This window comes from Corvus kubaryi, unplaced genomic scaffold (genome assembly GCF_017639235.1).
Source record: "Corvus kubaryi isolate FWS band 111438036 unplaced genomic scaffold, C.kubaryi_AGA036_p1.0 74, whole genome shotgun sequence".
Taxonomy (NCBI): domain Eukaryota; kingdom Metazoa; phylum Chordata; class Aves; order Passeriformes; family Corvidae; genus Corvus; species Corvus kubaryi.
Genome location: NW_024582061.1, coordinates 14815609 through 14830986, shown reverse-complemented (window position 1 = coordinate 14830986; position 15378 = coordinate 14815609). Strand labels below are relative to the sequence as shown.

Below are 15378 nucleotides of genomic sequence, written 5' to 3'. Positions count from 1 at the left end.
AGAGCGGGGCGATCGCGGCGGGGGACGGCCGGGGCTCCGGCGGCGCGGATGGCGGAGGGCGGCCAGCCCCCGCAGCAGCAGCCACAGCCGCAGCTCCTGGCCGGCGGCGGCGCGGGGTCCGCCCGCGGCGTGAAGCGGGAGCCGGAGCTGGAGCAGCCCATGGCCGGCGGGGACGGCGCGGAGGGCGGCCACAGCAAGCGGCTGCGGACGGAGGCGGAGGCCGACGGCGGCGGCATGCAGGTAGCGGGCAGGGCCGGGCCGTCCCCGGCTCTCCCTCCCCGGGGCTCGGCCGGGCCGGGCCGCGTTGGATTTCGGTTTGCGGGATTCGGCGCGTTGCGCTCGGGCGTGCGGCCCTTTCCCCGCGGGCAGCGAGGCGAGCGGGGATCCCCCCGGGCTCCCCGACCCGAGCCGGGCGGCTCCCAGGGGCGCAGCCCAGCACGTGGGGCGGCGGCGCGGGGCCCTGGGGGAGCCGCCGCCGGGTCCGGCGCTCCGGGCACCGCCGGGCAGCGCGGGGAGGCCGCGGTGTCGGGGCCGGGCGCGGGGCAGCGGCAGCGGGTTTGCCCGCGGCTCTTGGGGCTTGTGTTAGGAGAAATCCCAGGTGCTGCCTGGGAAGGGGGAGAAGCGGGGTAGTGGGGCGTCTTCTAGGTTGGTTCAGGATCCCGCGTTTCTGTCGTCTCCTGCCAGCGCGGCTTGATCGTCCCCAAAACATCGCTTGTTCCAGGTGCATTGGCCTTTGTGTTTGTGGGGTGATGCTGCCAAGGTGTTTCTGCCTCCCTTTGTTTGGGTGTTGTGGAGGATTGTTTTATTATGGCAGTTGCACTGGTCTTTTCTGCTTGTGTCTCTCGTGATGAGTATGTCAAAGCTCTTTGGAAGCAGCGTGATTTATTCATCTGAACTTGTTTCTCTTCTCGCCCTTTTTCGGGTTGGTAAGTGCTCCTGGCTTTCCAAGGGAAGCATCCTGTTCTCTCCATGGTGCTTCTCATCACGATGCCAAATACTGGCCAACGCTCTTCCCTTTTTACTTCCCAGGCTGTCCCCAGTTTTCATGTTCTAGAATTGCTCTTCCTGCTTGCAGCAGGAAGGTTTTGTTTGTGGTTCTGTCTGATGTTTAGTCTTTCATGGTGGTCTCTCCACCACCCCACAGCATCATGTTTTCCCCAGTGTGATGGTGTGGCCTGAGCGGTTGCTGGAGCTTCGCATCCAAGTGCTGCTGCTTGTGCTCTCCCACGAGCCAGTGAAGATCCTGCTGTGCTCTTTTATCCCTTGAAGTAGTGTGTTCTCCCACATGTAGGTTTCAAGTATGACTCAGGCAATGTGTACAATTGCAAGGAGAAAGATGCTCAGCATCGAAGGAGTGTTTATACGGTGTGTCTTGCTAGGAGTTATGAATGAGTGCACAAACATGGTGACATGAAATTCTTCCAGCTCTTCAGAGTTGAACTGAGGCAGAGGTCCTGTGTAGTTACAGAAGATGCACCAGTTTACCCTGCATATAGTGGCTTAACTGATTGTTGTTGACGTAAACTGGGGTAAATCAACTGAAAATTGCCTAGGAAGGGACTTGGACTGGTTTAGCAAAAGTCTGATTTTTTTTGTTTGTTTTTAATTGCAAATGGGTGAAATTTCTCTACAGATAAAAGACTCCCCTCCTATATTTACATTTAAAAGTGCTTTGTTGTCTGTTCAATGAATAATGCAAGATAGTAAGATTGCAGCGTTCAGCCATGGGGCTGCAACAGTGTGTGTGTGCAGCAGTGTGTAGTGCTGGTGGTCATGATACTAGGGATTGATTGTGGAATTAACTAGCAGAAAGTTGGGGTCTATTTCTGTATCAGATAGTGGGAAGCAGTGGAGAAATTAGGTGAGGTGCAACGACTAGAGTCCAATTTTTAAGTGCGTCTGTAGTCGGTGTAGCTATTTTTCAGATTAGGGCACCCATATTGTACTTATTTGGCATTCTTAGTGTAATTGTAATCTTTCCATATGTATTTATATATGGAAAAGATTTTTCAGTCCTTTTATTATAAAAGATGAAAATAAACATGTATGTCTGTATGTATATATTTACAAATGTGTACCATTATTTGGATCTAGGTGATCTTCAAGGTTCTTTCTAACCCAAACCATTCTGTGATTCTATGTTCAGTATTTTCCCTTGACTTTTTTTAGTTTTTAAAGACTGTAGTTTATATATTTGGAGAATCTTCTCATGTCTGCACGCAAGCAGTACCAAATTTTAAGACAAACTTACAAATAATATCAGAGATAGGAAAAATGTGTTCTTTAATGTTTGGGAAATTCGTTATCTTTTTACTTAAAAGACAAAACACAAGGTTGCCTATCATGCGGATTTCTGTTCAGATAGTGCCTTCTTTTGAAGTACCTTATTTTAGAATAACGGGTTCTTTTTAGTAAATCCTCTATGTTTAACTGTATGTAATGCTTACAGGAGGAATAAAGAGCCTATTCTTTGATGGTTTTTTTTTCTCCCTCTCATATGTATTAGAGGCTTTCTGAAAGCTGGAAATAACACCAGCAACTGTTGTACCTTGTTTTTCCTGGAGATCCTGTCAATTTTCTACTTCCTGTTCCAGAGCCACAGGCTATTGCTGTGTAAACTTGGTGACCTCGTGTCTCTGGGCTGATAGCAAGGAATCACGGAATGCCATGCCCACCACCATTTCTTCTTTGCATAACCCCTACCTACCAGTGGCTCACGGTATAAACACAGCGTGTAATGCTGTAGAATCATTTAGCTGTAGAAATTACTAATGTAGCTGTAAAACTAATAGATTTTTTGGGAGCCTGTTAGTGTGACATATCAAAACTAGCCCAAAGGAAGATAAGATAGTAGCAAGTTATTAAGACCTTGGGGCAGAGGGTGCCTAAAAGCTTTGAGTAGCCCTTAAATCTGCTGGGCTTCTTGTTTACTGCTGTCTCAGGCCAGCATGCTCAGACAGCTTATGCAGTTAGGGTTTCATTATCTAATCCATCTTTGATCAGGCCGGATAAATGGTGTTTGGCCAGTGCTGATCTTGTTAGGAGGGTGGTGTAAAGCTGCTTGAGTTGGGATTGGGACAAATCGGATCATGGCTGCTATCTGCTTCTGGGACATATTTCAGTTAATCGTGGCGTGGGAGGAAAAGGTCTACCAGGAACTGCTGGTTTTTAGCTCCCTCTGTTCCATAAATGGCAAAAGTCAAATGCCACCTGGAATGTCACCTGGAAGTATTTGGATAGGTTTGTAAGCTTTGGAAGTAAAGGGTCCCAAAGGTATTGCTGCTTTTTAACTGTATAAATACTGGTAAGGAAATACCTCATGCTCTGTTTGCTGACTTGGATGGTTGAATCATTTGGATCAGCTTGCTGATCTGGGTAAAAATAATGCCTAGCACAGGGGAGAAGAGGAAAAAAAAAGAAAGTTATATTAGTCTAAGTCACTTGTGAAACTTCACTGAAATGCAGTTGTTGATGCAGCTGTATTTGCTTCTTGTCAGAAAACACTGACTGCTGCACAGATGGAAGAGAAAGTACCCTTGCAACAATCCCTCTCCTCCTCCATTCCTTGCATGATGAAAGATGAGAAGTGTTGTGGCTAGCTGGGAAGTGTCCCTTTCTCTTTAAAATTGCAGACAAGGGTGTAATTCCATGGTGCTCTTTTTGTCTTCCCCTTCCAGGTGCTAGGGGTGTACCAGACAGCTTACACTGCTGACAAAGTTACTAAAATACATTCCCTTTGCTTTGCATCGGGTTGGATAAGTTAATCAACTCCTCATTCAGTTCCCAAGCTGAATTTTGATTTAGCTTTTTTATGGGGTCTAGTTTGGTTAGAAAATTAAAATTACACCTGGTTATAATATATGGGCGGAATTAGATGTAAGGCGTGAACAGAGCTGATCCTTGTTCCTCTTTCATGAATGACTTGTGTGCTGAGTATCCCTGAGTATTTGGGAGAATTACTCTTCTTGCAGCCATGAGTGTGGCCAACTGGTCAGGACAGACAGTTAATGCAGCTGTGGTCTGTGCCTTGCCCAGTTCACATAAACCTTTAGTGGCAGCAATGAGTGGTGACTTTGTGTGTCATTCAGCCATGTCTGCACAGGGTTCATAAAGATGACTAGTGGTGTTGAGATCAGTCCCCTGTGACTAAACGATGATGTAATAGACGATAAGTCTTTGCTCTACAGGAAAGTCTGCAGTTTCTCATCCTACCATGAGCCAGAAGATGGTCTGTGACACCCTCTACCAGCCTGACTCCTTTCCAGCACAGTGACTGGAAACCTTGAACTGCAGTGTGCCCCAGAAAGGGGAGAGTGGGGACATGACTGGTGCTTCATGACAGCCAGTATCCTTGCTCAAGCTGTGGCCTGTTTGTGGTGCTCCAGAGGATGGCAAGAAATTGGTCTGCTGATAATTTCTAGGTAGGTTTGGGTTTACAAGTGAGAGGGCTGACTGGGATTGTAGTTGAGAAGAGGCCAGTGAATAACAGCTTTTGTGCTGTGAGGGACCCTTTGGAAGTCTGTATTTTTAAATCTTACAGAAGAGAACATCTCGTTCCAGTAAATTGTGGAAAAGCTGTGTAATCAGGTTAGCTTTTTCCTCCCTCTTATTTTTCATGGCATGGCTGTCTTTGTAAAGAGATGCAGAGCAATGCAAGGGATACAAGATATTACAGTAAAAGAAGCAAAGTTCCAATCTATCGAAGCTGACCCCTGCCTTGGATCCAGGATGAGGTTTTCTGGGATGCTGTTTTGACAGAGAATTGCTGATGTGATGAGATGTAATGAATCACCTCTAAGTTTGTTGTTGTTTCTCTGTTTGCTTTTGGCCTTTGTTTTTTTAATATTTGAATGTTATGAGTTAGACTTGACGCAGTCTGGGAACACTTAGAAAATCTCCGGTTCAAAGAAAACTTTTGGCAAACAGGCTGAAAGTTGGGATTTTAGAGTTGTTAAGAGTGCTTTACTGTTGGCTCTTTTCTTGCCATATTCAGGAAAATGGAAAGCCCGACTGAAGTATGCTGCATGTACTCCTCCCGGCTCTCTCAGTATTTTTCTGTAGATTCCAGAGGTTTGTGTTCAAAGGTGATGGCCACAGTTGTGAGGTTGGAAGCCAAAGAGAGGTCTGGCTCTACTGGAGATGGTTTCCTTCTGCATATGTGTACCAGCTGTAGACATAAGGTTTTTATTTTTCCTTTCAGAATTCCCGTTTAGAAATACAAGCGTTCTGGTATTTTGCAGGAAGCCTGGTCTCTCCCTTGCATGTTGGAAAGGTTGCTCACCTAGCTGAGTTTGGAGCAGCTCCCAGGCACATCCTGTGCAATACCCTCTGCCAGCTGTTCCTCCCAGTGAACCAGCAAGCAGGGTCCCTGCCTTGCCCTTCTGCATTGGGGGTTTGCACCTCTGTGGTCAAGGTTGTCTCAAAGAAGTGCTGGTCACTGAAGGTTTAGCAGCTGTGTTCCTGTGCTGGCTTTGTGCTTTACTGGGACTGTGCTTTCAGTGACTGCTGTGGTGAGCCTGGTGGCAGCAGGAGTACCAGCACTCACGAGATGCAAAGGAGGCAGCAGTAAAATAAAATAAATCAACTGCTTCATTTGCACTAGAGATAGGGAAGCTAAACTGAAGTTGATACAGATCTGAACAGGATTCTGTGTGTGGTCTGTGGCCCCCTGGAAACTGCTGCTGAAGGACATACCCCTGTTAGATTGGAAAAATAAAGCCTGTCGTTAGCAGTGTTTGGTTGGCTGCACAGAAACCTCTGCCCCTCTGGAAAATGTTAGGAATCACATTAGTTGAAGGTGTTTTAAAACCTATCACTCTATGCTGCTGACTTGACTTGTGGCACTCAGCAAACCTTAGTTTTTATATGAAGTGAAAGGGAAGGGCAGATGTGTTGGTTGTCTGGAAATCTCTTAGTTAATTTGCCCGTCTCTGATATTACTTGACTTTCTCTGTGTGTGTGTGTTTGCTGTTGAAATGTGGTGGCTGAGGGATCAGAAGAACATCCAGAAGAGAAGTGAGAGAAGCAATTAGAGGTAACGAGTTCCAGTTCGTTGAAGCATTCTGTTGATCTACATTTTACAGTGGTATTGAGTGGACACCCGAGTGTAGCTGTCATGAGATAATCCCGATGTTTAGGGATTAGAGCTGCTTGACTGCATTTTGGGCCTTAACTCCCTTTGCTCTCCAGTAAATTTAATTTTGCCAGCAATCTGTTGTAAATTCAGTTTGAAAGATGTGTATACATTTTCCCCAGCATGCTTCCCCCTCCCTCTGCTTCACTTTCTTGTGTGCACCTCCTTTTTTCCAGGTCAAATTAGAGATGTTTGTCAGGGCCAAGTCCAGCGATGGCAGGGGCTGTATGAAACAGTCCTCGCCAGTCCTGGACCATGCCACCATCCTGACCCTGCAGTGTTCCCTGTCAGGGCTCTGCCAAGTTGTCCTGCTGAGCTGTGCCTGGGTACCTCTCCTGCAGGAAAGCTTTGCTGAGAAATGCCACATATTTTTCTGGGTTTGTAACCTGTGTTCTCTGTTCTGGAAGATTTCCAGGGTGTTTGTGAACTGTTCCAGTCTCTCTCTTGTTTGGCTTGTCCCACGTACATACGGCATCTATCTAAACCACCCCTTCAGCTCTCTTGCTGGACCAAAGGAAAGCGACTCCAACTCCTTAGCGGTGATACGACGATGTATTTAAGTGGCCATGAAGAAAGGAAGATTGTATACAAAAGCCCTCTTGTTTAATGAGCAGCATCAGCTGAACTAGAGCTGGATCCAGCATCTGCTTGGGCAGAGCAGGAAACTTCGGCAGTTTCTGTCAGCTCATGAGGTGCGACATTGGTGTTCAATCAGCTATACCATTGTGCCGCCTCCTAACCTTTGGAGTGTGGGCAGAGGGTACTTGTGATTCACACTGGTTAGAAAAGAGGTAATGAGATCTTCTACTTGGATAGGACAGTGGGATTCAGACTGGCATGTTTTTGAAGTGGCTGTGCGTTACTGGGGCTGTTGCTTATGTTTGCCTTTATCTAGGAGAGTTTGTGGTGCAGAAGGATTGGATACTTGCTTCAAAGAGCCTGGAATAGAAGCACTTATTGCTTTTCTTGTATGACTTTATTGGGTTTTATCTGCTCATAATTGCCTCAGGAATAAAGCAGGTATTAGCATAGAGATCAGGATCAAGCTGCAACATTTAAGGGGGAAAAAACCCTCATCGTGTCAGCACTTTTCCCTCTGAGTGTACATAGCTAAATTTCTTTTAATAGGCTAAAGAATCAACCTTATGTGGCTTTTCTGTGTGTCACAAATATCAAAATATGCTCCCCAGGGGCCTTTAAGGCCTTGGGATCTGGATCCGGCTCAGGTTTCTTCAAGGGACTGGAGCATTGTGCTCTTTTAATGGAGACTTTCTGCACAGCTTTCCCACTGCTATTTCTGTAGGAGATTCTTGCAGGCATTTGGGTTGGTTGTCACCGTTGACGGTGATGCCCAGGAAGAAAATTCCACCAAGGCATCACTAAAAAGCCTTGATTTAGTGCCGTGTGGGCTGAGGGCAGGCTCTAGCTGGGATCCTGGTGCTATAATTTGCTGCTTGTGGTTGCTGTTCCCTTGCCCAGATAGAGGTGGGAAGGTTGCCCTTCCTCCAGCCTGCTCACTGACCTCAGGCAGTGAGGGGGGCACGAGGCCAGGCTCTGCCCTGCTGCAGGGCTGGGCACCTTCTGCCTGGCTCCCTGGACCTGCCGGCAGAGTAGCCAAGCATGACTCTGAGCAGCTCCTATGAGAGATCGTGCTTCTGAGCTGTCTCTGTCTGGCTCTTTGGTTTTATTCTGTTCTGTGGCTTTGCTTCCTTTTTGTGGGAAGAAGAAATGAGGGGAAGTGCAAGCAATGGCTTCTTCATTAGCCTTTGTACCCTGCTGTCCTGGAAAGCAGGTCTATCAGAGGCCTCTTTCCTACCCTTATTTCATGTTAAAAGCCCTGTGCAGCTTTGGAGCAAAGCTGGACCAGGATGGAGTAGGTTTTGTCAGTGCTTCTCCTTGCCTGTAGGTACCAATTCTTGAAGCTCAGCTTTGGAGCGACCTGAGGTGGTTCCTGGGATTTATGACCTCTCTCTCTGAGTGATGCTGCTTCTGCTCCCATGAGTATGACCAGCCACACAGCCTGGGGAGATCCAAAAGGTTCAGTCAGGGAAGGAAGCCTGGGCTGTGATGTTGCTGCAGCAGGTGGAACCGTGGGGCACACCGAAGGAAAGGGGGGCTGGCAGCATGGTACGGGCAGATGTCCTGGGGCTGGTGGCGTGTATGAGGGTGGGAAACAGGTGTTTTTGTTACATTGGCCTGAGGAATGATTTGAATCATGGAGGAAACGGAGGCAATAAAGTGTTGCCACTGCTGCTGATATGCAACAGCAGATCTGAATGTCTCTTGGACAGCCTGCAGGAGAATCCAGCTGGCTTCTGAAGCACCTGCCCATCCTGTTATTTGTTTTGTCCAGTAGTGGAAGTTGAAGTGTGTGGACATGCAGAATACTCTCAATGCCCTGGTTCTAGGAAGAGGTGTGCTACTCTGCGGTGGTGCTGGAGTTATGTTTGTCCTGGGTGGTCTGGAACTGCAGGTGCTGTTTCCTCCACACAAAGGGTTGAGGAGACTGAATGTGCCAGGGTGAGAACCTGTGCACAGCAGACTGTGACTGGGGAGACTTTAACACGTGGTGTATCCACACTGAAGGGGCTGGGACTCATAGCCTGTAACTGCTATGCCCAGCAGGAGAATGTGACAAGAGGACATCATGTGAGGTCACAATTATGCGGTCATAGCTTTTATGTTTTTAGAAATGACTTCATCTCCACGAGTGCAACAAATGGATGGTGTTCACTGAGGCGCTATTAAACTTAATGGGAGTTTTGTAACCAGTTAAAATGGGTGTAAGGTCATGTTTTGGACTATGCAGTATTTCATTCCTTCTCTTTCATCTCATGTATGACCCCATATGAATTTACTGCAGATAATCTAAACCTTGCACCGAATACAGACCTATTAATTTTTAATGGTCTCTTCTACAGTACTCACCACTGTAGTGTGGGTGCTTCACAGGTACCAATGATTTTATTTTTTTAGTTTCCTGAGAGGTAGAAAAGGTACACTGTGCCTTATTGTGGAAATGGGGGATTGAAGTACCTGGTAATAAGACCAATTTTGCCAAAAAACGATTGACACTTAAAGCCTAACTTATTTTTATTTGTATTTTTGATTGTAGCTGGGGCTTTTTTATTGAGGTGGGGTTTTGGTGATGTTTTAATCCTTGATCTATAGCTCTCTACAACTTCCACTGTGTATATGATGCCTGCTGCTTCCATAGACCAATCCTTAATTGTGTCATGTTGGGCAATTATACAGTGTTGTTGTCTTTATCTTAAAGCCCAGAAGAGTACCTTGAATTAAGGAACTTGGTCAGCATCATAGTGAAATTTTACTTGGAAGATAAGGTTTGAAATCTAACTTTTTAAGTAGAATTGATACTGCTTGTCTGAGACTACAAAACCACCTTTGGGTTTCTGCAGCTGTTTATACTGCTCAGAGCACAGTGCTTCCTAGGCTTGAATGAAGCAGGAATTAGGAAAAAATAGCACATAATCCTGATTTGTTGTAACATCCCTGCACATGAGGAAACACTGGAAGTTGCATGGATAGTTGCTGTTTTTTAATCTGCAGCCCTTGACTTTTGCAGTTGCTATTTTAGGAGAGAATGTAGCTACTTTGCCTTTCAAGTTAAAAAGCATGTTTTGGTCGTTAGGAAGCAGAGAGCTGCTATGTGGACAGCAAAGGCAGGAACCAGCTCCTGACCAGCTCCCTGCGCTGGCTGCCGTGGGGACTGGCAGCTCCCCCCCTTCCTGAGAACACAGGTCCCAGCGTGGTCACTTGTGGGGTCAGCGAGGAGGACAGAGAGGCATGTTCTGCTGAGGAGACTTTGTGACACATTAGGGCTGCAAAGCAATCCTGCCACTTGGCATACAGGTGAAATACGTGGGTGATCATGGGCTTGGTATCTCCTTTTTGTTTGCTGAATAATGAGTCCTTCATGTATCCCATCAGTGCCTGCTTTTTGTTGCTTCTGCATGGGTGTTCAGTTCTGTTCTCCTTAGCTGAGTAAAGGGGGGGGCCAGAATTGTGTTAAATGGCTGAGGTTCTGTCATCTTCAGAGAGCTGCAGACAACAAGCCTAGTTTTGGGCTGGATGCCTGATCTTACTGCTAGGATTGTCAGACTACAACACTGTAAGTAGTATAAAGCTGTAGGGGAGGAATAAACACCCCATCCCACTGCTTTTTGGAAAGAGGAGATAAAGACCAGCCTGGCAGTACCTCTGCATATGTTGCCTTGAAGTGAGGGGAGAAGATGAAGCTGGTGTCCTCTCCAAAGCTCACATGAATCCAGTGGAGACCTGGCATCTGCTAATGTCACCAGCTGGATCTAGCAGCTTTTTCCCAATATGACCTTTACACCTAAGCACTTCTTGGAAAAGTCTGACTTCCTGGGCTGGTTAGATTTTCCTAAGAGTGGTGGTGGTCTGCATGCCAAGTGCCTCATGTGAGAGCTGAGCTGAGAGGTCACAGACAGAGGAGGCAAGGCCATCATTTGCGATGGTGGGATGGACTCAGCAGGAGGTGATAGTGGCATTTGGGAACAGTGGTGTCTCTGTGATGGTTAGATGTCAACCATGGGTCAGAGAACACTTCAGAGAAGAGAAGGAGAATGTAAAAGGAAATGGACCGACTGTGGATTTTGATTGTCAGATAGAGAGGGTTACAGTGGAACTTAACTCTGTAGTGTTTCCATCTGTTGTGGTTTAATCCCAGCTGGCAGCTAAGCCCCACACAGCTGCTCACTCCTTCCTGCTGGGATGGGGGAGAGAATTGGAAGACTAAAAGTAAAAAAAACTTGTGGGTTGAGATAAAGGCAGTTTAACAGGTAAAGCAGAAGCCACACATGCAAGCAAAGCAAGACAAGGAATTCAGTCACCACTTCCCATGGGCAGGCAGGAGTTCAGCCATCCTCAGGGAAAGCGGGGATTCATGATGTGTAATAGTGATTTGGGAAGACAAACTTCACTCTGAATGTCCCCCCTTTCACTTTCTTCCCTCAGCTCTATATGCTGACCATGATGCCATGTGGTATGGAATATCCTTTGGGTCAGTTGGGGTCAGCTGTCCTGGTTGTATTCCCTCCCAACTTCTTGTGCATGCTCAGCTTCCTCACTGGTGGGGTGAAGCAGAAAAGGCCTTGACTCTCTGTAAGCACTGCTCAGCAGTAACTAAAACATCCCTGAATTATCAACACTGTTCCCAGCACAAATCCAAAACACAGCCCCATAACAGCTACTGTGAAGAAAATTAACTCTATGAAAGTCAAAACCAGCATACCATCTGACCATCCCTTCTCTCAGTGCCCTCTTGTGACCTGTCATTGCTGTTGTGATGGATTTGGATGTGGTGAATGAGGCTGAGGCTAGTGTTTGAGTATATATTGTCTGAACACCTGATATTTGTCTATATATATATATGTCTGTGTGTGGCTTTGCCAGGAAATTGAAATTATGCTCATAATTAGGTCTGGGTTTTGTGTTTGCTCTGTCCCCTGATTACATCCTTCCAGAAAAGACTTGCTGCATTTCACCATCTTGCCTGATCTCTTCTGGCTTTCAACAAGAATATCATATGGTGAGTTCCAAATGCTACAGTTTCAGAAAAATAAGTTTTATCTGTTGATAAATCACAAATTAGCACCACTAAGAATTCTTCATGCTTCATATTCTGTCTTGAAATGTCTCTGGCAATAGGTCTGATAACATATCTAAGTATTATCTCCCTCTTTCAGCCAGACCAATGTGTAAGTTCTCCTGGGGATGGTTGTTTCCCATGGGGAAGGTGTTGACTTGAATAGATGGAGATGCTATGAGATTTCTTTTGTGTGTGTGTGTGTGTGTGTTTTCCTCCTATTATTCACTGCCTAAATTGTTGAGTAATAATTCCTCCTTTGCTGGTCAATGGGTTGATATTTTCACCTTGGGCAGTATCAGGCATTTGTGACTGCTTTTCATGCCAGGAGGAGCACGAGTTGGATTTGCTTCCACCAGGACCCCTTTAAGGACTAGGAATTCTTTGATGAGTGATTACACTTAAATCTGGACTCTCAGTTGATGGATGTAGATGGAGCATGTCCATGTTTCTTGGGAAGGTTTCCTTAAATAGGCATGACCTTTCTACTGAAAACAGGAAGATAGTTATTGCTTTTTTTTTTCCCCCAGCATGGTATTTGTTTCATTTTTGGACCTCATGATTACTGCAGACATTTACCATAGGAGTAGCTCATAGGCTCATGGGGCAGAGTTTGGCAGCTCCGTTGGAGTTTTGGTAGGGGTATTGGCTTGCTTTGCAGTGTGGCATTTGATATAGCATTGGTTCTATCCTTTCTGTACCAGCCACTCTTTTTCACCTTTGGTGACCTGGTTCTCCTTTCTTACCCTGTCTAGCGTCCAAAACTCTGAGGCATCTCTATGTGCAGAGAAAGACTAGCCAGTCTGTATGTTTTAATATGTAGATGGGGAATGGATAGTGATTCAGTAGATCTGGATCATCCTATGTTCTTGCTTCTGTTGGGTTTTAGTAGATGTGTGGAATCTGCAGGCAAACTGGAGAGAATGGTCCTGTTACCTCAGAAGAGGAACCCTCTGACTGCAACTTGAATGTGATGACAGTCTGCCTGAAGGAGTGCCTGTCCTTGACCATCCTTGGGAAGTGTGGCAGGAGATGGGTGTGTTTGATTCTCCTGTGCACTGAAATCTTCCAAGATGCCTGGTGTCAGCTAGTCACTGTTGCTGACAAGGTGTTAGCAAGCTCTTTTATGAGGTTTGTGTTTAAATAAACATAAAATCTCTGTGCTTGGGCTCTCCTATCTATTGTAAAGTGTTCTGTGAAGTTGCTTCTCTTGGATTTGGTTCTTGATAAAGAGATGATGCATATAGTCTGGAAACGCTTCAGTACAGTGGACAAACTGACTGGCCCTGCTGGCTCAGTAGTATCAAGTGCTTTGTTTGGCTTGCGTAGTTTACCTGATCCTCAGGGTTAGTCTGAAACACAAATTTTAGGTACAATTCTCCTGAGCAGTTTCTTATACTGTGTCACCAATTTCTTGATGCCTGAAATGCTGCAAGTCTGCAATTAAAGATTCTGAGGTCTGTAAATCTGTCTGATTGGTTCTGGGATTGGCAGTTTTTACTTTTGTTTTTAGGATAGGATTTTAAAGACTATCCCTAAATCTCTGGACCCCTTGGGCAGGAGTAAACATGTGGCATTGTTCCTCTTCCATGGGTGAATTCCTACCACTGTGAGGCTTTCTCTGCCTCTGACTTCCTGGGCAGGATTTTTGATGATGAACACAGTCACATTAAGTAGTGGAGAGCTTCTTAATAGATCACTTCCCAACTTTACTTCCCAGGTAAATATTTTTGTGTCTTGTATGGATTTTCCTGGGGTGCGGAGTCTGTTGGATAGTTAGCTTCGCTCTCTGAATGATTTGTTTATATACAGATGGTTATTGCATAGTGTTCCTCATGGAGGCAACTCTCTTCATGAAGTTGCTTGAAAAAATTACGGTTGCATTTGAACAGGTGTACTGTGAAAATAAGATTGCAGTAGGAAGGGAGGATGGGATGTGGTTATCACTCATCTCCCAAAGGCTGCTCTGTTCCGGCGGAGTCAGGGCAGGTGGTCCTGCCTTCCCTGGTGACTCAAGGGGTGCTGTCACGTCTGTTAAATTAGCCCTGGATTGGAGTTGCTGGAAGCGTGTCTAGTCAAATGCTAATTCAGCATGTTGTGTGTGAAGCTAATTGGCAGGGTAGAAAAAGCAGTGTTGCCTGTAGGAAACCTTCTTCTTACCTGAAGAGCTTAAACAGTAAAAATGTAAAATGTCCAGTAGGAAAATTTCTTCTTCCTTGCACGGTTAGCAGTGATGACCAAAAGCAAATTTTTCAGTTCTGTGTTCAGAGCCCTCTGATAGTATTGTCATGGCTTGTGCTTCTGTTTACAGATTTCCCATGTAGCTGAATTAAATTAACAAGACCAGTCAATTCATTGCTGCTGTATTTAAACCCCTGGGCAGCAATGAATCTGGCAAGGATGGAGCATCATTTTCATGTGCTGCTTGGAAAGGGAGGATGTACAGCAAAATGAAGTAGTGTTACTGCTTGGGGGAGGGGTTCACAGTCACGGCTCAGGTGGCAGATGAAGACAACTGTATAGGTTCCCAGAAGTCTTTTTTGTCCACTGTTTCCAGTGTGGTTCAGTCACTAGATAGCATGAGGTTTTTTCTGTCATGTATGGGCTAGCCAAAGACTAGTGTATCCACAGAGTTTGTTCAAGGCAGATAGCATTACAGGAATCAAAACAGATCTTTTGGTTCCTGTTCACTGATTTAATCCTTTGTTTTTAGCAGTTAAATATCCCCGTATTCTTTAGCCTAGCCTCAGTTATCCTGGATTTGAGCCCTTCTTAAATCCTTAATTGCACAGTATTCATGTTAGGAAGAAAGGTGGTGTGAGGTAATGCAGAGAAATGAAACAAGTCCCCCGGGTCACCTGCAGAGAAGCAGAAATCTCAGAGCACTGGGTTCAGTGGGCCATTTTTCATCCCCTAGTTTGAACTAGGTGGCCTCCTTTATTGCTGCCCCCTCCATCTAAAGAGCGGTCCTTGGAGGATGTTTGGAACGCATGGTGAGCTGCACACTGCTCTTGCCTTACTCTGCATCAGCTTGCTGTGTTAGCAGAAGGTAGATTGCAGCATTTTACAGCATCTTTCCCTAGCACCAAAATTCAAAATTCAAATTAATTACATTTATTGATCTTCTTCCTGTTGTTAGATATTTCATATTTTCTTTAGGCTTGTGCAAAATACATGTGGAAAAGGTGCTACAGATTTATCTTTTTTTTTTTTAATGCCCTCTCCCATGAGTCTGCGTAGCTTGTGAGACTGGGATGATACGATATGTTTAGCTTTGCAGCCAGTTTGGAATTCTGGGCTTCACTGTGCCATGTTTGCTTCTCTTGTCTGTTTCCTCCCAAGATTTTATGTGGAGTTTACCGGTACTGGTGCAGTTTGCATAGCAGAAATTGTCCCTTTGTAGCAGCTGGTGAGTAGATGACGGACAGAAGATGATTAAGCTAAACTTTCAAAAGGCTTTTGAAAAAAAACCCCGATAGTATTACATTTGTGATTTGCAAATGTTGTATCAGTACTACTGGGTTAGGCAGCTTTAGACCACCTGGAGTCGGTTGGTCTGATTGATAACAGCCCTTTGCTCTGGGCCACCAATCTGTGTGTCTGTGGGGTATTT

At 45.7% G+C, this 15378-nt stretch overlaps 1 protein-coding gene across 6 annotated transcripts in view; it reads left to right on the top strand.

Moving 5' to 3' along the window:
* The first annotated feature begins 31 nt into the window (after positions 1-31).
* The window catches only part of RBFOX2 (RNA binding fox-1 homolog 2), a 172099-nt gene continuing 156752 nt past the window's right edge, over positions 32-15378 (top strand). For all 6 annotated transcript variants that reach the window (XM_042051165.1, XM_042051174.1, XM_042051169.1 and 3 more), the window contains exon 1: positions 32-240. In XM_042051165.1, the coding sequence (XP_041907099.1) occupies positions 49-240 (192 nt within the window). In that variant the 5' untranslated portion in view covers positions 32-48. The remainder of the gene's footprint in view (positions 241-15378) is intronic.